The sequence below is a fragment of the Corvus cornix genome, chromosome 11 (genome assembly GCF_000738735.6).
Source record: "Corvus cornix cornix isolate S_Up_H32 chromosome 11, ASM73873v5, whole genome shotgun sequence".
NCBI lineage: Eukaryota > Metazoa > Chordata > Aves > Passeriformes > Corvidae > Corvus > Corvus cornix.
Genome location: NC_046341.1, coordinates 9,407,545 through 9,435,206, shown reverse-complemented (window position 1 = coordinate 9,435,206; position 27,662 = coordinate 9,407,545). Strand labels below are relative to the sequence as shown.

The window sequence follows — 27,662 nt, the reverse complement described above, 5'->3', positions numbered from 1 at the left end:
GGAACTGACCTGTTTTGTTCCTCTGCTGTGAGACGACTACAAATGCTGGTTGTTTCCTCATGTTGCATCAGAGACAAGAAGTTGTCTCTTGGCAGGTGGAGACCTCTATTTCCACTTTTATGTGTGCTCTGTCTGCTTGCTCTTCAGGGACAAGTCCAAGAAACTGGCAGAACAGGCTGCAGCTATTGTCTGTCTGAGAACACTGGGTGTCCCAGAGGGAAAGCTCTGTGAGGGAGAAAATCACCTGATTAACAAACGCAAGAGGCAAGACCAGGAGCGCTTGATTAACAGAGACCATGGAGAAGATCTTGCTGAGCCTTCCCATAAAAAAGCCAATTTTATTGAAGAAACTTCTGACAGGAATGTGCCGAAGATGCCACGATAGCATGGAAATTAGAGGTTTCGTGCCTATGCAGCTACAAATGAGCTCCTGTTTGTATATCTTGCTGTTCACATTTCATTTGGATTTTCTCGGAGACAGATAAATTTCCCAGTTGTAAAAAATGCCACTGAGATGTTTACTGTTCACCACTCGCTGTCCCTATGGTGCCTTTCAGATGATAATTAGGAACTTGATTTTAAAGAACATGGAGAAGATAATCCCAAATAATAAATTTTTTTAAAATATCAGGTATTTTCAAAGCAATTTTGTCATTGGTTTTATTATTCGTTTTTTATTTTTAAGAAGTCTACAGTGTGCTGGTAAGAGATGTATTAATATATCATCCATAAGCAGAGGAATTCCCTATGGAACTGTGTAGTTAATCAGAAAAATCAATGTAGGAAAATATTAATAGCAAAGTAGACATGGTTGCGTCAACTGAGTTTTATGCATGACTTGCAAGCTTTGTTTACATCTCTTATGTATCAAGAAAAAGTTTTTTGCAGGGAGAAGGACTTAAAAATTGTAAGACAAGCATTAAAATAACAGTCTTCTGTGATAATTTCTACTGCATTCTACCCTTCAGAAATATGACATAGAATTAACCATCCTTTCTTGGTCTTACGTATTACAGTTGTGTCTTTCCAGTAAGGAGCTGGAGCCAAGCCTGGCAGCAATGGCTTTGTTGAATGAAGGCACTTTGAGCTGTTTTTTCTTTTGAACTTGAAAGTACTCATAAATGTCTACAAGTAGATTACTTGCAATAATGGCCATCCAAATATGGCCTTGTATGTTCTTGAAATGTGACCTTGTTTTTCTCAGTAATCAGCTGTTGGTGATGCAGGGGGTCTCGATCAAAGGCCCGTGTTCTCTTCGTTGTTTCCATCATCACAACTTCTTATTAAAGTAAACTGTAAGGAAATGCTTTATGCCAAGAGAGGATACAGATGCTGTCTGATTCATGGCAACTCAGCTGAGCTTGTCTGATTTAGGGTTCTGAATCTGCAAAAGAATGCCAAAAGAATTCAGAGATTTCTGTTACTAACAGTTTATTGAAATGGTGGTTTAGTTTCCCTCAACAGTGTGAGGGCTCCTGAAATTATCATCTCTGGTCTGAAAACAAAATTATGGGGATGTTTCATGCCATGACCTCTAAAGTACTTTGTATGAAGAATGTACAAGATATAATTCGTTTGGTTGCAATTCATAAAGAATATTCCTATTTAAAATTTTGATTTTTTTCCTCAAGTGATCGTGCCAAATTAAACCATTCTTTCAAAAAGGAAGAACAATATCTCATCAGATAATATTCAGGGTTGTGAAATTAAAATGTCTGCTGTTTAGATTAGAGTAATTTACAGTACATCTATACAGTCTAGGAAGAAGGAATTTTCTTGTTCAATTCATACATTGAAGTAAATGCACTTAAATATATTTACATTTGATATCATTTTAGTGCTACAATTTTACTCTGAAGCACTAAAAAAAATTGCAGTAATAATCAGAAATTTCAGAAGTAGCCCTTTTCCTATTATAAATTCTATCTGGATATCTTACTTTTGTCAGAACTATCTGGAGCCATAATAATAAAGAAAAAGTCATTTTTAGGTCCTGTTACCAGTGTGGTTTGCAAGGTCTAATGTAATAGAATCATGGACTGTTCAAGTGTGGAAAGAACCTCTGGAGATTGTCTGGTCCAAACCCCCTGCTCAAAGCAGGGTGAACTCGGGCTGGTTTCCCAGAACTGCATCTAACTGGGTTTTGCACTTCAAGGATTGAGACTCCACAACCTTTCTTGGCAACCTGTTCCAGTGTTTGAGCACCCTTAAAGTAAGCAAAAATGGGTTTTTTTTCCTTCTCCTACATGGAATATCTTGTATTTCAGTTTGTGCCCCTTGTCTCTTGTACTGCCACATAGAAGGATCTGGCTTAGTCTCTAATCATTAGTGTCTGTCTAAAAGGGAAATTGAATCTTTGGGTAATACAGATGGTGATGCCTAAGTACAGTGTGGACTTGTATGGCAGCAGTTACTATGGATCAGTGGAAGTTACAGTCGATTGGGATGAGTTTATAGATAAGTCAATCGTGAGAAGCATGTTACTTCTCTTTTGACTCAGGAAAAAACCCAAAAAATTACTCAGCAGAAAGTGTGCCGCTGCTGATTTGAACTTCTTAGAGAAGTGAGATAGGATTGTTCAGTTTAGGAGCCAAGGCCTTCATAACAGTATTTGTAACTTGGGGGTTACCTCTGGTATTTTGTCATGCAATGTGGATGGGCATCCTCCTGCCTCCTTAGTGAGGTACAGCCTGTGCAGACTTTTCATATTGCTTCCTTCCAGCCAGTGACTCCATGCAATTCAGAGCTCAGGTCTGTGGTGAGAGGTGGGTGTTCCAGTGCTGCTTGAGGAGGTGTAAGTCTTGGGTTCATTTGAACAGCTGAGCAGATTTCTGCAGGATGCTGTCAAAAATTCTCATGGAACTGTAGCTGAAGATAGATACTTTAACAAAGGCTGTATGAGTTGGCTGGAGGTGCTTTAATACTCATCTTATATTACAGGATATGTGCTTTGGCTTGGTTGATGGAGAGGGTTGGATAATACTGGCTGCATAGTTTGCTATGAGTGAAACAAATGCTATGTAGACAGCAGTCTGCAAAGTGTGTATGTTAAATCATATGAGTGCTGGAAGTTGGGAGGGATGTTTCTGGTTTTTAATAACTGCATGTTTTCAAATCCTTCCTGAAATTACTACATGGTTGCCAATGTTGCCCTTACTCCTCTTAGCTCTCAGCACTGGTTGTACGCATTAACGGGGTTGTCGGTGCTGTAGTTATGGATAGACCAAACAGAGCCTGTGAAAATGAGAGTGAGGAGTCACTCTGGTGGAATGAGCTTTTAATGCTAAATATAGAAGGGCTGTAATTCTGGCAAATGGCTAGGAAGTGTAACATTTGACAGCTTTGATCAGTTTCAGAAAGAACCAAAGAAAAGTTGCACTTGTATATATATGCACGTGTATGGCAGAATGTTATGTTTTAATGACTTTGTTACATACTTTCATTCCTTGTAACTGTTACAACTAATGTGTGACAACTTGCCCTACTTTGATTATTCAATCCTAGCCAGTTCTACTGATAGCATAATTGTATTCATCACGTGTGTTCCCTTCTCAGCACTGGTGTTAAAGTAATTACTTCAGTGACCAGTGCTTTCCTCCTAGAAATCATTCCATGCACATTGCTTTTAAAGAGCAAACTACACTGTGTGGGTTTCTCCCGTGCTTCTCTTCCCTGCTGTACCTTCCAGGAACAGAAGGTGGCAGGTTTTTTTAGTTTTCAGAAAAATACACTGACTTCTGCAGTGTTTAACAATCCAGCCATTGCACTTCTGCATTCTTGCATAGGGTGGCAATTGAGACCACAGCTGGGTTGGAGGATATTTAGCCTCACTTTTCAGAAACTTTTTTTTTTTAAACGTAGTGTGAATATGATACTGGGTTAATACTGATGAAAGCTGTGCTCTATTTTAAGTATTTGCTTAGTGAAAATGTTTCACTATTAATCCTGTGGAACTCTGTGAAGCAACTGGAGGGTTTTTTGTCCCGGGGTACCATCAGCCAACAAAAAAAGCAGTTGTATTTTTTACTTGATAATGATGCTGCAGAGAGTATTTGTAATGATACCTGCCAAATTGTGGTCCATGGGTATGGGGAGAACTGTAACTAGTCCTCCCTGTATTCTGCTTACTAGAAACGTGAATGGGAATACAGAGATATTTTTACCAGCCTTTAGCGTGGATGCACTTCACTCACTGTGGGTCTACCTCCAGGGCCTTGCTGGCTGGAATGCTTTTTGGAATGTCCCGGGCTCTGAGCCCAACCCCGCCCTGGAATGTGAGGTTAAATGTTGGCGGTACAAATACAGAGTTTGAATATCAGAATCCTAGAGTTCCCCAGCACTGCAGTTTCAGAAACTGACAAGTGAGCCACATGTCAGCTCAGCTGCTCTCCAAGTCAAAGAATAAGCATGCCTTGGGTTGCTGGGGAAGGAGGGGGAGGTGGGGTGGTTTTTGTTTTGGTTTGGTTTTCGCTTACCCGTTATGACACGCAGAAGAATGTGCTTTTCAAACACGTCAACTGGCAAGATTGTGAGAGGTCCCAGACAGGTGTTAGCTGGAAGGCAGTCTTCATTCACAAAAGCATTTTACTGCCATTCTTTAATCAAACCTAGGAGCTCAACATAATGAGAGCTGTTGCCTTGTTAAACAGGAGCCTGCTTATATTTGGACTCCGAGTCAAGGAGTGATGAGATGGCCTGTAAGGCTTAAGTTCCATCTGTACCACAGTGCAGGAGGCCAACGCTTGAGGCTTTGAGTCAGAGGTGCTGATGACAAAGCTGATGAAAAACATTAAAAGCTAAACATGAAAAGCAAGCCTTTGGTGAGGAGGGAGTGCATCATGTATTGTTAAAAAACAGTTGCCTAGGTCAGTTAAGGAGAAGAACTGCTGAGCTCCAGGGGGAGTCTGGTTCAGTTGCCCGTATTCCAAGGAGCTCTAACCTCAGTGGGCTTTGTGAGAGGAGGCTTAAAATATGCCTCACTTGTGGTGTTCACTTAGCTCCCAAATGAAACTGTGTTGCAGGAGCTAATGTGAATCAGCTGTTAAACAACTATTAGTTAAACAAATAAATACTTTTCACTTGCCCTGGTATGGTGGGAGAGTCTCTGTTTTCTGTTTTTAGAAAATTATTGTCTGAGAGATAATCTCTTCTGAGAGTTTACAGAGCACTGTAGTACAAATCTGATACTTCACTCATTTTAACTTAATTTTCCTTGATAAACTCCATACGTTTGTTAATGCTTCAGTATGTCATTGTGTTCAACGTGAAAAATTCCTGTTCAACTGCCTTTAAAAATTATTGTTTGGTGATTGGAACCAATGGATCTAATCTATGTATAGTTGTGAACATGGATTTTTTTGATTAATATTCTGTTGCATAGAGCCGGCAGAACTGGATTTGAATACAGATCTTCAACCTACTTTTTAGCTGCTTTAAAACTATATAAACATGTTCCCTTTTCTAATACAGTTTTTTGTTGACTTGCAGACTTCTCTGTGCAGTGTTAGGCTGCTGTGGTTGCCTGTGCACTTGCCACTGCCTGTGCACAGGTGTTAGCATGGATTTTCAGCAGCTGGTCATGGGCCTTTGTGTTAAACTTCTTAAACAGAAACTGATAAAGTGGTTTCCCCTTTTTTGGTCAAAGAAAAGTGAGTGTTATAAAGATATTTAACTACAGCTAGTACGTTTTTGCCTTTTCTCATCTCAAGTGTTGGAAAATATTATCTTTTTGAGTTAAAAAAAATCAGGCTCTAATTGAACTTCATTGTGAATCTTCTCAGTGACTGACCTGGTTTGATTCAGTGTCTGCTTATTTACTTAAGAAATGGACTACTGCAGTTTTCTAGTTTTATTTAAGTTTTTCAGGCAGCAAAAGCTTTTTTTTTTTTTTTTTTGGTAGTAGTTTACTGATTCATTAGCTCTCTGAATTGCTATAAAATTAAAAGCAAACTTTCAGGCTATCTGTGTATCTGTTCTAGTTACATACTCATAGTAAATCCCAGGCAACAAAAAGTTTAAAAGCTGAAACCATTGTTTTCTTTTGTGCTGAAATAGAGCCAAATCCTGGACACCAGACAGAACACAAGTAAACATGTGTGGGTAGAGCTACCTATATGAGCCACAAAACCTTTGCGATCTGAAGAGTGTTAAAAACAATATGGGCGGTTTCACTTGAGCAGAAGCGTGCATTTATTTCCCCTGTTTGGCATACAAAAGGGGTGTTTGTAAGGGTTTTTTATTTTTAGAAGTTAATTGAACATTGTGTGCTCAGATCTCTAGGTGGAAGGGAATGGAAGGTGGAGTGTTCACAAGGGCATCAGAATGATATGATTTCAGAGATGTGCAATACTGAGACTGCAGGATTCGGGCAGTAAATCACTGTACAGTTAGATCACGTTGCCTACCTGTCACATCAGTGGCATGGTAATTGTAATTTACTGTCATGCTGCCCTGTGACATTCTCTTATTACAGCTAATAGCAGCTTTCATATTTTGCTGTGCCTGAATGTGGAAAACAGTTGTAGTTCTTAGAAAGTTTGTAGCCTGTAGGCTATAGAAATACTGCATTATGAATGCTGAATTAATAGGCATTTAATAAATGACCTTCTCTCCCATTAACTTTTATCAGCATGCCAAGTGTTGCAATGTAGACTGTAAAATCAGTGGTAGTTTGCTCACTGGTGTGGGTAACATGCATGACTCTGCAGCGTCATGACCTGAGAGTGTGCATGTCCCATAATGGCAGCGATGCTGGGTAAAGGGATAGAGAAAGAAAAACAAAAATAAAATTAGTCACTTCTGTCTTTCTGTGCAATAGTACTGGTACAGCATTTACCCACAGATTGAGCATTTACCCCTTTTACTTGTGCTCATATTCAGTATTTAAACTCTTGTGAGCCTGTAGTAGGATTCTCCATTCTTTGTTAGAGGCAAAATGCGTAATGCAGTGTTTATTTAAAGTGATGCCTTATGCCACAGAAGCAAACACAGCTCATAGTAGGATAGAGGAAAGAGTTTCCATTTAACTTTGTAGAGAAACACACTGAAGACAAACAGATTTGATCCACCCACACTTTATTTTCTTCATACCTCTTAATTAAAAAACAAAATCAATTTAGATGAAGAGGAGATTTTACAGATACATTTTCATGAAAGGAAGAGCTAACCTCATCCTGTTAGAAAACATCTTGCATCTTCACCTATCACTGCCTGACTGTCATGATGTACTGTTTTCCTCTCAGCCCATCCTGTGAATTCACCGGATCACCTGGTCGGAGAGAGCATTTCACCCACACAGCTCACTCCTCTCACTTCCCCTGCACTTTAGAACCCCCTGTGCACACTGTCACTGCAGACTCACAGAGAGCAGCTAATTGTATTCCTTCTTGCATTAGGAATGTTTATTGACTGTTCTAGGACTGTGACTTAAACTAACTTTCACTAAATACAACTCACCCCTTAGAGAAGAAGCTGTCTGCAACTTTTCAACAGATTTTGTGATACTGACAAAAGCTAATCCTAGCATATTGATACTACTCTTCACTCAGTCTCTGTGGGTTGGGAACAGGGTTTTCAAATGGCAATTCAGGATGGCTTCTGCTCAGTTGTTTTCTTAGCCTCACTAAGCTAAAGTTAGCTTTTGTAAACACCTTTCTTTTCTTCCACTTCAGTATTTAGAGTAGGCATGTCAAGCTGACCAGTCTTTTCAGCTGAACGTAAATAGTCACCTTGTTAATCCTGGAATTTCCATTGCAAGCCTTTCTTGCATCCCTGGGTGAACTAAAATGAATTTGGGGTGCAGCTGTTACACCTGAACAGTATTGTGCAGGTATTGACTTCCATTCAAGAAGGTTTTTTGCTGGGGTGAAAAAAAAGTACATTGGTTGTTTTCCAGTCTTTGCTTTGCAAAGATTGATTCTGTAGTAGAGGTCATTACACAGCTTCTTCCTAGAGGTTTGTAGGGCACAGTTGGCAGCATCCAACTGCTGCCGGTGTTGGTTTTCCTTATATTGCTTACTCACACTGCAGCTGGGATCCTCAAGAGCATGTGTGTACGAAACATCCTGTTGACAACCTCAGCGCAAACATCAGTGGCAGAAAAAGAAAAGGGCAATTAAAATGCTTCTTAGTCTTTTCAAGTACAATACCTTCAGATCAGGACTCAGGGTCAGTGATAAGAGCATCTGTGGAGTTTGTACAGTTACTGTCTGTAATGTAGCTGATCTCCTAAAGGAATGTAATAATTTTCACTCTTTGGCACTTCTACGCAAACTAGCAGAGAAATTCGTGCCATCAGAAGATACAGACCAACAGATGCACTTTTCTGCTATGCTTCCTTGTGATTGATGAGATAGAACTGGGAAATGCCTGGAAAATTATTATCCAGTGTACTTCACATGTATTGACTGCTCAATAATTTGCAGACAAGTTCATCAGCTTTGCATTGGTATTAAATTTATTCTGTTCATTTGTATGGATTAATCAATTAATGAATAATATACATTATTGAGCTCTGTCAACAACTTGTATCTATACAACAGAAATACACCCCCAGTGCATGGCAAACTGCAGTAGTTTAACACAAAACTCGCATCAAGAGGATCTTCCTTGATAAGTGAGGAAGTGGCATGATCTGTCATTAGCTTCCTTCTAACGAGAAACAGGTATCTGCAACCACATCTTTAGACTCCCACGCCACTGTGGATATCAAGATGTTAAACTTGGTTTATTTTAAAGGTCATCGTGTGAGATCTCATGCACAATTTCTAAGCCATAAACAAAACATAGCTCCATAAAAGGAAAATGCAGATTATCAAAAGTGAGTGAAACTTAACACAGTGTCTAAAAATAGACTCCGACATTACTTTTCTGACTCAAAAACATTAGCAATTATGCACAGGGTTTGGGTTTTTTGGTTGATATGAAACAAAGTTCAGGTCTGTGTGGAATATAGTTTTCTTCTCTATATCATAGCAAAATCCAAAATAGGCCAAGTGTTAGGACAATATGGAGCATCTGCTGTGAAGAATTTACCATCTAAGAGAACAAAGCTGAACAATAGAGCAGACAGGATATAGCTGTGCAAAGGGTGAAAGGTAGGGAGGAGCACACAGCTGACTGACCCATTTGTCACAAGAGGAGAGGAGAAGCTGGAGTACATATTTTTGCACTTTTTGTGCTCTCTGACAGACAAGGATGAATGTGGTAAAGGAGGAGGAAGCTGAGGGGCTCAGAACGGACTCATGGTATAATCAAGACAAAGGAGAAAGAAAAACATTATACAAAGCAGCTTAAAGAATGTGTTGTGGATGAACTGGTGAGCAGAAAGTTAAAATAGTCAGGGATCTGGAACTGGGGTCTCATGGAGCAGTATTAATGTCAGGGTAAAATGATATGCCATCTCCATAAGTGCATTTATTGGTAATTTAGGTATGATTCTAAGATCCTGGATGATGTCCTGAATTCAGATCTACCCCCTATATACATGGGATGTATTGATGTACTTTCTTATATATGAATTGTTGACAGGAGATTGTTTAAAATGGAAATCAGCATTCTTTTCAAATTTTCACTAGTTGAGTATAAAGCTTTAGACTGAATTACTTATAAAGGATGAAATGCTGGTTGAATTAGATGGATTAAAGTAACATACTTTGGATCTAAGTTCTCACAAACTTAAAAGCTATTTAGCCAAGGAATTTTGCCCCAAGCTCTTTTCTGTTTGAAATTTTTTAATTGTGTGCTTAAGAAGAAGGAACTGATATCCAGTAATTCATGGGGGCTGCATGAGCTTTTTTGTGAAATGTATTATATTTAACTGAGATGGGAGGTGAAATGAAGAATGCCAAAAAAGGGGTATTGAATGACCATCAATTAAGGAAGTTGCTACCTGTCCTTGAGTCTCATAAGTGTACTGGAATGACACTGTGTTTGATCTATGTTGCTGTTATATTCTTGGACTAATTATTCTTGAAACACACATTTCTTAGAGACACTCAAAGCTACTAAATGAACTATTGTAGCACTGAATGAAAACACGTTAAACCCTTTCTTTCTTGAAAGGAAAAGTGGAGATGTAACTAAGGTAAGGGACTATGAAGGCTGACTTGGCATCTATTCTGAACTCTTTAATTGTCCTTTTCACACTCAGCAGTAATTTCATCCCTTTACAGTTCCAGATCCTCTGCTGGAATAGACAGACTCTGTTATCAAGGCTCACATAATAGGCTGTGGTTTGAACTGAGGTATCAAGTCCTTGCCTTCTGCTTCTTGTTGCAGCCTCTTTTGCTTCTTACCTCCTCCCTTTTGCCAACACAGACACTTGCTTGTGGTTGCTTTTATTTTTCAGCTGAATCAATTCCATGATTTGATTCACTCTGGGACCACACAAGTTTTAGTGGTGGCACAACAGCAAGAATGACACCTCAGTGAGAAAAGGGACCTGGGAATGGAGAGTGCCTAAGGAGGGAAAATGGGGGCTGCTGAAGTCAGTATTAGTCATCTAGGAAAGGTCAATACAGCCAAAGCCTCATTAGCTTCAGGCCCAGAGAAATACCTCCTGGCAGCCTAACCTTTACATTTGTGGATCTTGTTTATGGGCAGCATTCATATTAGTCAAATGAGACTTGTAATTTTTTTGCATTAAGTTATCACTACAGATGATGAGAGTCATGGCAAAAGAGCCCTCCTGATCAAATGATATGGGACATTGGGAGACAGTTTGCTTTGTAAGTTCTGTGATTTCTGGGAGCAGTAAAGACAAATGTTATTCCCATGTAATTGAAGTTGTATTGTTAAAATACCAGTTAAAATGACTGGCTACTGGCAGAAGAGCCAGACTGAAACAGATCTCGGAGCTGGCTAAACTTCTCAAGTATTTATTCAGCTTTGTAGAACATCATGCACCCCTGCAATGAAATCTGTGCTGCAAGAGTTCTGCTAACAACAGCTGCTTTACAGCCAGGCTGGCTGTTCTTTCATGAGCTGTAGCTCTAAAAATTCCTACAGTGTCCATACACTCGCAGACACATTGGGGAATTGCTGGGCCAATATCTGCATTATTGAATGGTTAAAATAGTTGTAGTTAGGTGGACTGGCCATTGATTTTGATGCATATGGCAGCAATGCAAGTTTGTGATGGAAATCTGCATTTCTGAGCCTAGATGGTGATTTCAGGGAAGACTGTATCTTTTAAGCCCTAGGCATTTTATTACTTCTTGCTCGCTCTCAGTAGGGATCATGGCAGCTGATAAACAATTCACTCAAGTGTAGAATCTAAAATTAAATATCTTGTTCTACCTCCTTTATCCTCCCACTATTGTTTCCTCAAAACATTTTGAAATCATTATTGAATCCACAGCCTACTTGTACATGTTTGCCTGGGGAATTAGTGCTATGGAAGAGGTTTGGATTAGTGGCTGTGTCGGCTGAAGTCCTCTGTCTATGATTTGAATGCACTGTGGTCAAGGCAGTTTTACAAGTGTGACTTGTGAAGTCCATTCTAGAAAAGTACAGTGGAAATCTCCTCCTGCCCCTGCATCACACTCAGTTCTGCAAGTGCAACTGTGTGTACAACTACCTGGCCAACTTGACTGGGGAACTGATGCAGGTAAAAACAAGCCTGCAAAAGAAAATGGGTTTGTTAGGTGGAATTTTTTGATAAGCAAGGGCCACTGCTGCCAGAAGAACCACTCAGGAACCTCTTTTATTCTCATCCCAGGATGCCTTTGAACCAGGTTATATAGTTCCTAGGCTACCCAGGGCCCCACAGTTCACATTGCCAGATGCTTTGGACAATGTCTCAGTACTAAATGAAAGATGAAAACAGATAACCTTTTCAGCACAGAAGTGGCAGCTGGAAGTATTTAAAGGGTAGATATTGGCAACTACAAATGAGCTGAAATGGAAGCTAAGTGGATTCTTGTATGTCTAACAGACAAATAGCATTCTTGTACAAAGTGAGTTGTCTTTCCTGGCAGCAAGGCGCTCAGACTTGTTTCTTGACTGGGTAACAGATGCTGTTCCTCTTCCCTATGTATGTAAGATAGCAGCATTTAATACTCGGAGGGAAGCTAGTCTGCAGCAAAGAAAAGTTGTGCCAATTCAAAGTGTGTACAAGAGAACAAATATATTTCATCTTGCAGCAGTTTTCAAGTTAACTGGTTTTAATTGTAAGTGATTATTTTTAAAATAGAACTGCCAGAGGCTAACTTTGCAGATCATTAAAATATAAATACTTTTTTCCAAATGGCCATCAGTTCCTCTCTTTAAAGAAACTGCTATACAGTTGCCTACTCCTGTGATATTCGTAGGGTTTCCTAGTGAGATTTCACTCTTTTCTTCTAAATCATAGTATTAATTCACTTTCTATCAGGGTATTAATAGCCATGGTAACCAACTGTCAGTGAGAACCTTGTCCAGTCCCTGGACTAACAGGAGCCAACAAAAAGAAGCATTTTTCTTTCATTCATTTCCTATGGTTCTCTGATAATTTGCCACAAAAAGCAGATTATTTTGACAGAACCAGGTTAGGGAGTGGCTCCATGTGTAGTCAGACTGGCAGATCTGAGAGGACTGGCAGCTGTAGCTTGTGTGAAGGAGCTCATCTCTTCATACAGAGCAGCTGCACAAGTCTGACCATGTCCTCAAATTCAGTAATGCTCCTTCTCAGATCAAGGCAGTAAAGACAGAAACTCCATTCTCAAAGTCCCTTGTGATACAAAGGCTAAATAAATGGTCAGCTTATGGTTTCTGAATGATAAACTTGAAGTTCTGATTGCTCTAGACAGGCGGATGAGTCTGATCCTTTGCTTTACTTGGCTGTGAATAAAGCCAAGGCTTGCAGAGCAATCTTCTGTACTGAACTGGTCCCAAGGAGCATAAGGGATGGAAAAAAGCAAGGGGAAGAGAAAGGTCCAGGAGAAAGAATTGAAAGAAAAGTTGGTCCAGGATCCACACTGACCTTTTTTCACTACTCTTTGATGCTGCTCCTGAGAATTTATTTTCTAAATGAACGAGGTGATGCCATCTTGAACAGTATGTCTTCCTGAGGAGTCCAGGTATTTCTCACAGCTGCTGGGATAGGTGACAGACAAACTACACAGTTATCTGTGAACCATGTTACATATATCTAGGAAAGATATAAACTTTTGGGACATTATTCACACTTGAAGGCAGATTGGCAAAAATAATACAGTTGGCTCCAGTCTCCACGTTCCTACCACATCTATATAAGCCTAGATAAGATAGAAGCTCTTTTAAGAGGATTTATGCATTTGAGTTTTCTTCTGACTTCTGGCTCCAGATTTTTGTCTATGGATTAAAAAAACACAAGCATGAAGGATTATCAAGAGTTGTTTCTGAAGGAAAAGATTGGGGAGGGGAGGAGCAAAACAGAAATGTGCCTCTGCTCCCTAAAACAAAAGCATATTCTTCAGAATCTCTTTATAGAGGTTCTAAATAGGGAGCATATACCCTGATCAGTATATGAAAGGTACTTAGTCTAGTCCCACTGCCCTTCAGAAAATTTACCAGACCCTGGAAGTATCACTGGGGAGGCAGATATGACCTGTAAACTGACTAAGTGTTAGGGATTACCTTCTACCTCATGGAAAAACAAGTACTCTATTATATAAAGTAATAACTCAGCCCTCTATTCATAAAAGTGGGGAATGAGCAGCTGCTTAACAGCTCTTTTTTGTGTTATAGAGCCTTTAAAATTCTGTCTATGAATTTTTACATACAAATACCTATATTGTGTATCTGGTTTGGGTATAGGCAAACATACTGGATCTTAAAAGTTTGTATATTCATGTGGGGTTATAAAATAGTCTGCATATTTTAATTTTTAATTTTCCAATAAACTGCAAGAGTCAGTAACAACAAGCTTGTTCATACAAAAGCGGTGTGAAATTGCAACCTTATCTAGGGTGGGAGGGGGAAGGAGATACCCCCGTGGAGGGTTGTGTGTGACCCTTTTTTAAGGAGGTATCTCCTTGGTCCTCATAGTGCAAGTCTGATTTATGGGTGAATCAGGGAGCTTATGCAAGTTAAAACCTGTGTTTCTCCACACCACTTCAACCCCCTTACCAAACAGTTCTTTGGGGGAAACAAGGCAGAAAGAAAAGGAAGGAACCAAGGACCCTGGAGACAAGAATGGTTTAAGACAGAACTGCTGGCAAAAGCAGCATTTATCAGACTATGTCCTTTAGATATTAGCTACCTTTGTTGATGTGGATGTCTGTGACATTAGAAATATTAAAAGCTTCCCAGTAGAGCTAGTCCAAGGAAATATAAACCAAACTAATTTGTTTCAGGAAAAAAAAACCCTGATCTATCCAAAAGGAGAATTGCCTTTATGGAAGAGATGTGCTGTTTCTTCAGCTGCCCTTGACAAGGCTGAGTACTCAAAATTTACATGTACACTATGGCCCTTCCCTGCACATACATGTATTTTGTCACATAAAACTGTTGGTAGAAAAATTTCAACAAGTCTAAGTAATTTAAAAGTTCAAGTTTCATTTCATGACTAATATTAGAGGCTACATCCCACTGACTTAAAATGAAAGAATGATACATTTCTAAGGCATTTTGGAAATTAAATGTAGTTTTTGGAGGTAATTTATTGATGGTAGACTATTTACTCCATTCATTGCTAAGACCCGGTCCTACTGCTGTGTATGGTCAAGCTTCATCTCTAGGCATGTCATAAGAACTTGGTGGGTGTCAGAGTTACAATTCAAGTCAACTGAGAGGCATTTTTGATTTTGTGCCATGTAACTAAAAATCAGAACAGAAGTTGTCTTTCTAGTTGAATATATGGGGACTTTTTAATCTTGTAAAGTGAAAACAATTATCTCTTTAACTGCATGCAACTTTTCAGTAATAACAAAAATTTTACATTACCATCCCATTGTCTCTTTTAGTAACAAGAGGCAAAGTGAGTTTACATAGGATAAAAGTCTCACCATAATCTTCTACTTTTAGAACTGAACTTTTTCCCCACAACTCTTGAAGACAAACCACCATGTGTGAGGTTGACTACTCTCATCATATTCCAGCTGAGAACAGAAATAAAAATGCCAGCAACATCGCAAATAAGCCTTTTTCTCACAAGACTTACAGCACATTTTTTTCTGACAGAAGGCATTCAGATGAATTTCCAAACTCTTAGATGTTTATCTAAACTATACCCACATTTTTTGACCTTTTGTAGCTTTCCTTATATCTGAGACTAAAAAATACATTTATCAGGGCCATGGCTTAGAACAACAGTCATCCCTAGTGGATAGATTGCTTGTTTTCAGTTACTGCTGTGGATTATGGAGAGGGGAAAAATTGATGACTTGTTGTCTAAGTGTTTTAAAGATTCTTTCTTATTTGAAGTAAGCTTTAGCCTTTTTTTACCTGATTTACAATTTCATCTACTTCTTTCTGGCAATGATCCTTTAAAGTGATTATCCTTCTCATTACTGAATGCAAATGACTTTAAAACAAAGGTTAACACGAGGAAATTCTATAGCAAATAATTCAATAGCTCTGTATTTATCACTTGCAATAAGCCTCATTATTTACTGTTCAGACTCACTTTCTCCAAGTTTCACTACTGATCAGCCTCATCACAGCTTTTCTTCTAAAGTCACTGTACAGCAATGTATTCACAGCATTTATCCTCGAGATACCATCTGTTCGTTCATGTGCTCCTTCGCAGGGGTTTTACTGCTCGTGGGGCGCCTGGATCTGACTCAGTGCTGGAGTGTTTCTCTCGGGCTGCTGCCTGCCGTGGCCATGTCCAGTGGCCGGGGCTGCTCCTGTGGTTTTGTCTCATGACACACAGCATTTGGCAGCAGTACTAACTTTAGACATCCTTGGTCTGTGTTCTTACTGCAGCCACTGCACCACCCCTGTGTGGCTGTGCTGACACAGCTCTTTGTGGGGCCACGCTGTGGATCAGATCAGGGGGAAGTTACCCGACCTGAACTATCCTCCCCTCTCCTCCCGAATAAAGCCCAAAGCTGGGTCAGTTCCCTTGGTCTGGCTCACGGGGTGGTCTCACAAATGGCTCTGCTGAGCAGATGGATGCTTCCGGGGCACAGAGGGAAGGAGCAAACCATGATGCTGGCATTGCCTAACACCATATTCTTATAAGCCTTGGAGTACAAACAGATGTAAATATTAAATTTATTTCCTAATGCTTGTTGTTATAACTGAAATTTACCTTAATGGCTAGGTTGCTGATTTTAAGTTTAAATGTATAAGGGAGGAGGTTTTGAGACTTAGGTGTTATACCGTATCATGCAGCCTAAATCAATTTATTTATTCAAATTGATTAAAATGTTGTTAGAGAAAAATCTGTACTTAATACACCCCAGTTGGCATTAATGGCAGTCTAAGTAACTGATACAGATCACAGCATTGCTTCTTTTGCTAATTATTCTTTAATTGCTAGGCTAATATCATCTCTGGTTTGTTATCTGGCGCAATAAAGATACATGTTTAAAACAGCAACAAAGGTCCTGCAAATGGGGTCAGGTCTGGCTCTGTTCCCTGGATTAGAGTTTGCTCTGGCATTCAGTCAAATTGAACTGATTCCAGCGATTTCTGTACTGTACCTGACTTGGGCTGGCTTTTCCTGCAAGTCTTGTAGGTCAGAAACCTGTCATTATGCCTTTGCTGCCTTGCATTCATTCTCCATATATTGTTCTTTGATCAAACCTTCAGATATCCCATGGTTTAAAAGCTTCCCCCTGCCTTTAAAGGCAAGCAATTGACAATTTCTGTTGAAGCAACAGGTTCATCCTTATTAGTACCTTATTTTTGAAACTGGATGTGTTCAGTTGATACAAATTGCTCTTTTTGTTTTAATTTCACGGAGAAGGTGTGGAGACACAAGAATAGAGGAACAGGAAAGGGCTATATACAAAGCCCTGTCTTTTACATGTTTGTTGTGGCCTCATTGCATAATGAGAGAGCTCTGGTACACACCAATCAAATACCTCAGAGAATTGGCTCTGGGGCATAGGCAGGTGGGCTGTTGGTGAAGAAAACTAAGGTGATGAAGTTATGACCATGATACAGGTTCTATCCTGATTTTCACAGGGAAAGATCCACTGTTTAAGCTGTGTGGGTAATGTGGCTTATTTGAACTGTAACTGGAAGGGAGTGTCAGTGGGTGGGTTGTGGGTGCCTGGTCACCCCTTCCCCGAGCCCAGCAGCCATCCCACCAGGACATGCATCCCCAACCGAGGGAACAGCCACAGGCTGAGCTGAGCTGAAAAAACCTGCTTCCGAAAGAAAATTACTCCATTCCCACCTTGTTCTGCCCCAGGCAGGAAATTAACACAGCAAAAGTGAGTGAGACATTTCCATCCGGTTGGGTGAGTTTAGGCAGTTCTCATACGAGGGGGTCTTAGGGAAGAAAGTGTGGGGAAACCCCCCTTTCCACACAGGGAAATGTCCGACTGGAGCAGCAATCCCACTGCACCTTTACTGTGCTGGTTCTAGTGAACCACTTATAACAAATCATGCTGGGCCATTTGTGACTTTTCTGATGAAAGATGTTACTGTTTCCATGTTGGAAGTATCAGATTTGGTGAAGTTTCATCTGTTTAATTTACTACCTGCGTATAGGTAATTATAGTTCATGTCACTCCTTAGGCTGTGGACTCTGGGGCTCACAGAGGGGTGGTTAACCACGGAACAGTGAGGGTCCCAGAGCTTCTCTAGGACCTCCTGTCAAACAAGCCTGAAGCTGAGCTGGCTGAGGTCCCTCTCTTGTGCCACTCATGCTACTGTATAATGAGCCAGTTCAGGGAACTGAGACAAAAAGTTGTTTTCTTTGGAGCACGAGCCTTTAACTGGCTCAGGTCCCTGAGCTGCCTTAGTGCGCAGTGCTCACATCAGCACAAATCACTGGGCAGCCAAGGGGAGGGTGGAGGGCCAGGCTATGGCAGCTGTAAATTAGGTTGGCTTAAGGTGTTAGAGAAAGACACACTGAATGGAAGCAGAAAAAATATAAAAATTTCCTTTCCAGAATACTGTTTTTCTTGAGCAATTGAGCCACTACTGAGAAATGCAAGGATATTAAGTACAAAGGAATTTAAATCCTACAGAATTCTAATTTAATTTTTAATTTTGAGTCATATTTGGGCCAGTTAAGTTTTAAATATTGAAGTAGATTTCCCAAAAAAGGAATTATTTCCACCCTTTCCCTTTTGTTTAAATACCTGTCATTCTGGTGATAGTATGGGTTAATTAATTTATTTTCTGAAATGTATTTCTGGGATATTTTCCCTTTAACTACTTCAACCCATAACCTCATGTTCTGAGAGTTACTTAACCTTTGGTCTTGTACAGTTTACTGGCAACCATTCCTTTCCTTTTAGGATTTCTTACTTGTAATTCCCTTAGCAGTATAAACCACATATAGCTACTATTTCCTAACATGAAGCCTCACACTGTGAATTGACGTTATGGTTAATTAACAGAAGAGTTTTAGATATTTTACAAAATTATTGACACCAGAAATGCTGTACATTAATACCAAATGTTTGACATCATTTACTGTAAGAAGAGATTGTAATCTCAGATTAAAATAATATTAAAAAGTAGATCAAATTTATTTTCCAACTAAAGAACTACTATAGGAAAGAGTTAACATTGCTTGGATATCCTATGTGTAGTTCTATGCCTTAAAAAGTTTGGATTTCTTTCAAGTTCTGCTCTAACATTTCTTGGCTTACCAATGTTTTCTACACTAATTTTAAAGCTTAATTTTAAACTCTTACAATCAATTTTATTACAGCATTAATGTAATTTGTTAGGGAATTCCCAATGAGAAAAAGTCCAAGAAATCCAGTAAGACTATTTTTAATACTCTGAAGATATATAAATACCAATGTTGAAACTATTTTTAGTTTGATCTTTTGTCTGATTCACTGGTACATACCAATTGTTTTGTACCAAGCACAGTCAGAGCCTGGTAGCCAGTTGAACTGGGTTTACAACTTTGGAAGCTGCTTAGACGAGTAACTTTCATGTACTGTCTTGACTGGAAAAGATTCATTTTCAGTTTATGGTCATACTGTAGCAGACACACCCCTCCCTTTGTGATAACAAATACGAAACTGCATTCTGTGATATGGATCTTTAATACATTGAGTGCTTTTGGAAGGTGCTACTGTAAAAATTTTAAAGCATAAAATACATTTTTCTTAACATAGATAAAACTTGGAGCAAGCAATGTCCCATTTGGTGCCTCTGGTGCTTTAGAATGCTTTTCCTTTTAATGTTTCTTGAACAACTGTATAAACCCAGAGGATTAGAGTCTGCTGCAGGAGAGCACCAAGAAGGGCAGCTGTTGTTCTCTTCAGCATTTTTTTGCTGAGCCATCAGGGCAGCTTAATGCTACTACATGCTAAAAAAGTCATGCATTATAGTGATTGTGAGTACATACAGTCCTGCTGAATCCCTGCCCATGTGAGCATATGTGAAACCACTCCATGGCTGATTGATTGTTTCTTCTTTTTCAATTGTGCAAAACTGGAGAAGATGTATATGTTTTAATTCAAATGGAAAGCTAAATAGCAGATTCCAGAGACCTTTTCTTGTCTATTTAGTTCAGAGAAAGGGTTTATTAAGTTAAAGCAAAAATTGCCATAAAACTACTAGCACCTCCCTGTCTGTATTTTACCCATCATCGTGGAGGTGACCAGTTTCCATTCTCTTATATTCTTTGCCTTCCAAATGTTACTACCTGGATGTAACTACTATTGTGGTATTTTTGCTTAACAATCACAGAAACTAGAAGTAAATGACAAAATTAGAGAGTAGTCTGAACACTGAGCAATTTTCTAACGATACATTTTGCAATTGTTGTCTGCTTTCTGATTAATCAACAGATTGTGAACCCCGGTGTCAAAAAATGCTTTGTAAAAAAAGTCAGACTGAATAAAAGTAAAACTGACTAGTCAACTGTTTTTCCCAGGAGCCAGTGCAGCCTTGAACACTTAAAATGTTAACTGGCCAACATTTTAAGTGATAAAGGCACATGATATTTTGTACAGATAATCATATTTTCAGTCTGTCAAAGTCATGTAATTATAATGCCTCAAAAGAACATTATGCAATTAAATACATGAGAAAAAAGATTTTGATCACTCTAAAGTATGTATCATGTTTTAGAATGGATGTATTCTGTATTTTAACATGAATCGCTTAATGTCATGGATTATAGAATTGTTTTAGACAAATTCCATTTTTTAATGGGAAAGTAACCTATTTAAATTTGGTATAGACCTCATAGAATCATTTACCAATCGAATAATATCATAATGTTGAATTTAACAAGTTTAGCCTTTCCTCTTACTGGTTTTCTTAATGGGAAAATATTTGTAGCGTATTTGTATTATTTCTTCTTAACATATGGGAGCACCAGACCCTGGTCTCCAAAGGAGTAAGCAGCAGGTCAAACATTTTATTTTGTTTTTGTAGACAGATGATTTGTGCATATTCAGGCATCTGTTGCCTTTTTGATAATGAAAGCAAAAGGGCTGATCATATGATTTGGTTTTCTCGATGATTAAGTGACATGAACCCTTGTTATAAGATTTCTAGTCTGAATACATGTTGAAAATCCTTTTTATGTGAACATTCATTTAAACTCTGTTGTTTTGTTCAATATAAATTACCAGCCAAACCATTCTTTATATACATATCTGATGAATAAATATATAGGATCTGCAAATACAGAAAAACTATATTAATTTTAAATGTGTGAACCTTTACTGAGTATTATTCTTCCAGAGCTGACTGGGATCACTTTATTAATTGAATAGCTCATTCTCCAGCTAGGAAAAATACTGAGATAGTATTTAAACAGTTATTCCTTTCTGTGTTTTGTCTTTTCTACTTTCCATAAATTTTTAATATACAACAGTACCTCTATCCCAATCCACTCTGCCAACATATAAGGAGCTAGAGAATGCAGCTAAGCCTATTCTTGGGAAGGGGTTAGGGTAGAAAGATAAGGATCAGGAGCAGCAGCATAATATCAGATGACTGACTGTAATGAGGATTGATTCTGTGACCAAATCAAATAGTTAAAGCTCCCAGCCCTTGCTCTGTCAAAGAAGAATCAGCCCTCTTACATGCTGCAATCTGGACATCAAGCCAGGCGGAAACTCAATCAACTAAAAAATTGAGAGGCAACAGCAGCTAATGAAAACTTCTACTCCAGTGCAAAGGCAAAAATAAACGTAAACCACCTGGCTGGCCTGTTTGACTTTAGACTGGGATGGATTATAGCAAAAAAGACACATAAGCACCTACAACAGCTGGGGTATGGCAGTCGTGTTCCACATGTTACCTCTCAGCTGAAACCTGTTGTGTCCAAATTAAGATGTTGAGTTGGAAAGCTCATTAGGCACAGACTAAGCAAGTGATGTGAGCATATGTGATCTAATGACTGCAAAAGGGATCCACCTGCACAGAGGAAAGGTGGAAGTCCGAGATCCAAACTGCCAGGCAGCCTTTAAAGTTTTCCGCATCATTGGAACCTATTGTTTCATGTTGGCTTAGCCTGATCTGAGTCAAGGACACGAGAGTGGTTTGCACAAGGCTGACAGTCCTGCTCACTCAAGAGTGAGCCCATTAGGCTTCCTATGGAAACCTGGGAATAGGCACATCAAGAAAAGTTTAGTAATACATTTATTCTAGTTGCTTCTTCTGAATTATGGTGAAAAGCTGTAATGAGGGAAAATACTCTTTTTCTACCCCTGAAGATAATTAAAATACTGAAGAAACATTAACTTATGGATAAGCAAAGTCTATGTATCATTTATTAATTACAATATATAGGGAGGGATGACTTAAGCACATGAGACTGTGGTTATACCTGAGCTAATCAAAGGATGTAAAATGTATATATGAAATACAGAAAAACTCTTGCACCTTAAACTGTGCATGTATTACACTTGAACAAAACAGAACCATTCCACAGAAGGACCATAGTATTTATAGATCCTAGGATAGAATAGCTAAAGGCTCGGGGACTCAGGTTCCATTTTGCTACAACAGCTGTGTGATGCTTCTCCTTGTCCAGTACAAAGAGAAATACCAGCCCAAATCATCTGGACAGGCTGATTAACTGTTCAAATGGAGTGTAATAAGAAGTATTCCAGACTTGAGAGTCCTTACCCAGATGCATTTGCAATCTAAGTGAAAAGGGGAACAGAAGTTGTGTTACCCTCACCTTAGAGGGAAACTAAGGCAGTGTTTTGTGTCTATATAAATAGCAAGTTACTTGTGCCCTTCTGAAAATTAGACTGCAAGAAGGGGGAAGCTCAAAACAGAGCCTGTATTTTCTATATGCAAGTAATGTACAAGAGGACTGTCTGTTGGCTAGTGAACAGTCAAAAATGAAAGTTAAAATATGGAAAAGTAAGTAAAATGCCATCTTAGTCTTTTTATCAAGCCTAAGAGCTTTTATGAAACCTCATTTGAGTTCCCACAAATATTTATCTTATGCAAACATCACTGTGCATTAAAGGAGTTTGTTCTTGTTCTGGTAGCAATCTCGGCTGTCATCTGATTTCACTCACAAACCACTTTAGGCTTTGTAATAAGACTCTAAGGTATCTGTAAAAGCAATCATTTCAGAAGCAAGTACTTGTGCCTGGAGTGTCCTTATATGCTGGTATCAGTAATAATGCAGCTGGTAATTTTACTTTCCTTTCACTTGATGTTCTGAGAGCAAAATACTATGAATATAAAGTCTGTGAGGAGAGCCGTGCAGTTCAGTGCCAGGTTTCTAGACACTCTATAGTCTTTTCAACATGTGTGATGGTAACCTCCAAATGGGAGGATTGCAACCTCCACTGTAAAATGCTAGAAATATAAAGCAGCAGCAAACTTTATGAAGTAATGTCTGCTTTACATGGCATGTTAAACAAATAATAAAGCAAAGCAATGATTGTTTAATGTAAAAGTATATTGAAGAGAAATATATTAAAGTGTATTTAATATGACTGCAGTAGGTTTAGGAGAGTGATGAAACTTCTTGGGTAAAACTGTAAAATGGTTAAATGAGACTGCGACCTCATTAAGTTTTTATGTGGGTATGTTTTTGTCAACACACACCTTGTACGCAATTTTTTTTTTTTTTAACTTATTACTCTTGCTATTACAAATGCCCCATTGATCAAGCTCAAGATCTAGATAGGAGTGTTGTAAGTAAGTCATGGCATAGGAAATCTTAAAAGGATGACTGTGGATTTTCACTAAAAATTTATCAAAGTTCAGTCAAATTACTGTCTTTTACTTTGTTTTTTGCTACTGTGTATTTTAATGCCTGAATTAGCACAACTCCTAATTTCGCTACAAAACTTTCCAATGCTATGCAATCTACTTTTGTTTTTGTTTTGCTTTTAATTCCCCAACGGCAGAAGTTTCATATTTCACCCAGGCACTGGTAATTAGCCAAGGAAATTATTTTAAATGCCAGATGTCACATATTAAATATAAATAACCTATGACCTTGTGTGCAGAATGCAAGCCCCTTTCCTATATGACTGCAGAATTTAACTTTCTTCAACATAGGCTCTATACTGAAATATTATCTTTCTCCTATACAACACCATTCTGCTTGCTTAGACAATGGATGTGCTTTGTTAGCTGTAAGAGATACGAAGGCTGTAATAATTTTGTTTGTATGCCATTTGCAAATGAGTTTAAGAGTATTAAGTATACACATTGATCAAAAAAATGTCCCTTGTACTCATGCTTTCTTCAACAGCAGCCGTAAAAGGCATAACCATTGCTGCAGCCAAAGAACACTATCTGCTCAATCCAGGAGTCTTTCTCTGTGCTTTCTTATCTGCCCTTTCTATGCCATGCTGGTGTGTGTGGCTTTTAAACAGGTCCAGATTCAACCACAAACACGAATGAGATCAAGCACATGAAATGCAACCTTCTGTGTTATATTCCTAATTTGAGGCTGTTTGGTTGATTGAATCATGCAGAACAAATGCCTGACCATGCGTCTTCCAAAGCCTATTCTGGCTACAATTGCACAGCTGGCTTTGATTTGCTGCCCATAGGAAGGGGGGAGGAATCCCTCTTACTCCAACACAAATACAGATCTGGGATGTGGCTGCAGATCCAGAATTCCTAGCTATCCAGCACTGGATGATGTGTGGAAAATAAAACACAGCACAATGTAGCCCTCAGGTTTTTGGAGCCGAAAGTCACAACACGCCTGAAAAATAGCCGCAGTTTGGAAAGGATTCAAATACCACAGGAAGCACGTTCCTTCCTTCTCAAAGCACATGCAATAACTCCAGCTCCTGACCAGATCAAGGTGTATCCCCATCTGGATGCAATAACACAGCCTAGAAGCAACAAGGACAGAAACCACCTATGCATATTAAATAAATGAATAAATAAAGGCAACTTCTCCTCACAAAACCACAAGTGAAATAAAGTTGCCCTTGTTACTGCCACTGTTTCATTTCTCAGTAGCCAACAAAAGCCAAATCAGCCATCCATGTCCTGGACTTCAAGCACAGAGGTTGACATAATTCCCTGGAAACTGATGCGAGCTCACTCACGTCAGTTGTTTTACCAACTCACTCCCAGTCACACCCCAATTGCTCTTTTGCTGTGTAGAAGAGGTTTGAAGGTGTGTTTCTCTTTACAGTTTCAAATGCAGAAAGGATGTGCTTTAGGTGCAGTATAACAGAGTCAGCAAAATGAAAGCTATGGTGAAGACAAGATAAAAAGAAAGGATAATGCTGGCAATGGAAGTACTGAACTCAAAGACATACATCTGCTTTTGAAGTAAAAAGCTTTATAAAGTTTACTGTAAATAACTTGCAATGCCACCTTACCTTTTACATATTCTCTAAATTCTTACCTTGTTAGCTAGGTGGTCATGTCATAACCAGTCACTCTGTTTTATTTTAGAACATATAGTCCATTTTCTTTTTCAATTGACAGCAGTAGGTAAGACTAAAAGCCTGCATATAACCTAATGTCTTGCATATATCATAGCTTTCTGAATGAACAGTGGAGACAAGAAAAAGGGGAGACAAGATTTATTTTACAGTTAAGGGAAAGGAGCAAGTCATTAATATTAATATCTTTGATTTAGCATATTCATTAGAAATATACTCTGAGCATCTTATCAAAGAACGTGGATCAAATACTTGCGTTCAAATCCTCCCTTATGAAGAGAAGTTTGATTGTATTTTTCACCAGGGACATGCATAATGAATAATCTACTGGTGTAACAGAACAGGAAACTGCTGTGGTTGCTCCATTTGCTGTAATTTGACACAACAATTATTTAACAATAAGACAAAGTCTAATATAGCTGCTTTGAAACACAAAAGATTACCCAAAAGTTTTTAGACAAAAATTAGCTGTTAAAAGTCATTTTACTGTATAGTGTATATTACTGACTCGTTCGTCGTAGAGCTGTTTTCATTCAAGAATGTATAAGGGTTTTTCTTAACCACAGTTAATCCAATTACACATACTTTTCCAGCTTGTCTTGCTACGTGACCTTGGATTTAGAGATAAAAAGAGGCTACAGGCCAACTGGGTGTGAGCTTCTTATAAAGGTTTGGGCTTCCTTCAGGAGAGGGAATTGACTACCCTAACATGAGCGTGAATCTTTGGTTTAAGTGTTGTAGGAACAGCAGCTGTAGTTGCTCGTGTATTTTCAGTAAAGAAATAGCTAGTGGTGTGTGGGAAGTGACAATGTCAAGGACAGTGCTTTACAAGATAAGTAAAAAACATATGGCTGCTTTTGCACTAGAAGCAACTTCCCATTTTGGGCAAACTTCTGGTGTCCCAAGTTCTGCAAAGTATTTTTTAATATAATGCATTCTGTTTCCACTAGAATTGCAATGTCACAAAGTAGCTTTTCATTTAGGCTTGCCTTCTTCCACACAGATTACTGAGCTTCCTCAGCAGTGCACAGAGAGAGAGAATTCGTTGCACTCTGTTAAGAGCCTCTGGACTGAGGATTATTCACTGTAGCTAATTCCTCTTCACATGAGCCTTCTTTTTTCACTTTCATTCACAGGCTCCAGTGAGAACAGCCAGGTACAAATGCATGCCTGGGATTAAGACATGCCTGTTTGGATCTGTCTGAACAGCAACAAACATGGAAAGATACTGCGCATAGAAACAATTAGAGTTATTTTAGAATCAAACAATATTAATCTCCAGATGGCCGTAGAGTCACAACACACTAACTAGTTCAGCTGATTTCGCAACTGAGTAATGAAACCTTAGAGATAGCAATGATATTTCTGGTTAGCATGAGTTTCACATTCCATAACAAATTATACTCTGAGTATTACATAACTGTCTATAAGCAAACTTATCTATTTGTGAGTAGTAGTTTAAATTCCATCAATGCTCAAGTTTCAGCACAAACCTAAAATCTTTCTAGATCATATGTATTAAGGGTTAATATTTTACTAATTCCACAGCACACAGTGACTTTCATTAAGTTAGAACCATAGAATAGAATCACAGAATCATTTAGGTGGGAAAAGACCTCCAAGATGATCGAGTCCAACCTTTGACCGATCACCACCTTGTCAACCAGAGTGCTGAGTGCCATGTCCAGTCAGTCATTCCTTGGACACCTCCAGGGATGGTGACTCCACCATCTTCCTGGGCAGCTCATTACAATGCCTGACAACCCTTTCCATGAAGAAATTCTTCCTGATGTCCAACCTGAACCTCTCCTGACGTAGCTGAAGACCATGTCCTCTTTTCCTGTCGCTGATTGCCTGCGAGAAGAGGCCGACCCCCACCTGGCTACCACCCTCCTGTCAGGAAGTTGGAGACAGTGATAAGGTCTCCCCTGAGCCTCCTCCAGACTAAACACCCCCAGATCCCTCAGCCACTCTTCACAGGACTTGTGCTCCAGACCCTTCACCAGTTCTGTTGCCATTCTCTGGACATGCTCCAGCCCCTCGATGTCTTTCTTGAAGTGAGGGACCCAGAACTGGACCCAGAACTCAAGTACTCATATTAAGCTCCCCTTAAGTTGCTCTATGATCTCTTAGACTGCAAATTCCAGACACATCAGGACAGTTACCATTTCTATACTGCCATGTCCTGCAGGGAACAGATGCTCCTGCTGCAAGAATAGCTTAAATTCTACATTTTGTTTTGACCTTCTTCTTGTCTTTCCACCTTAGTGGAAGGCAAAACGATAGATTATGGTATGTTGTCATGCAAGCAGAGTATCCTGAAGCTTCTGTGCTCTTCCTACTGACTGCTGGGCTCCCTTCATTGATGGCATACATTGCTAAGGAATATTTTAATTAGTTTCCTTATGATTAAAACTTTTAGATGCAGATCTCACAAAATGCAAGACTATGAAGACACTATTCCATCCTTTAAAATGCTTTTTGGGTTTGGTTTCGAAGGCGAATCCCCCACAGTTCTACGGCCTTGGTGCAGCAGTTGTGGTGACCAGAAAGTGAAGTGCATGAGGAAGTGCCACAGTGCAAGCAGGGTGGCTGGGCACTGGAACAGGCTCTCGAAGGAAGTGGTCACAGCACCAAACCTGCCAGACTTCAAGGAGTGTTTGGACAAGGCTCTCAGGCACATGGTGGGATTCTTGGGGTGTCCTGTGCAGG

General features: G+C 39.2%; 1 protein-coding gene across 1 annotated transcript in view; it reads left to right on the top strand.

The window, feature by feature from the left end:
- The window catches only part of DUS2 (dihydrouridine synthase 2), a 35,331-nt gene extending 14,690 nt beyond the window's left edge, over positions 1-20,641 (top strand). Inside the window, exon 16 of the mRNA XM_039558333.1 lies at positions 148-20,641. Within this exon, the coding sequence (XP_039414267.1) occupies positions 148-385 (238 nt within the window). The 3' untranslated portion in view covers positions 386-20,641. The remainder of the gene's footprint in view (positions 1-147) is intronic.
- The last annotated feature ends 7,021 nt before the right edge of the window (positions 20,642-27,662 follow it).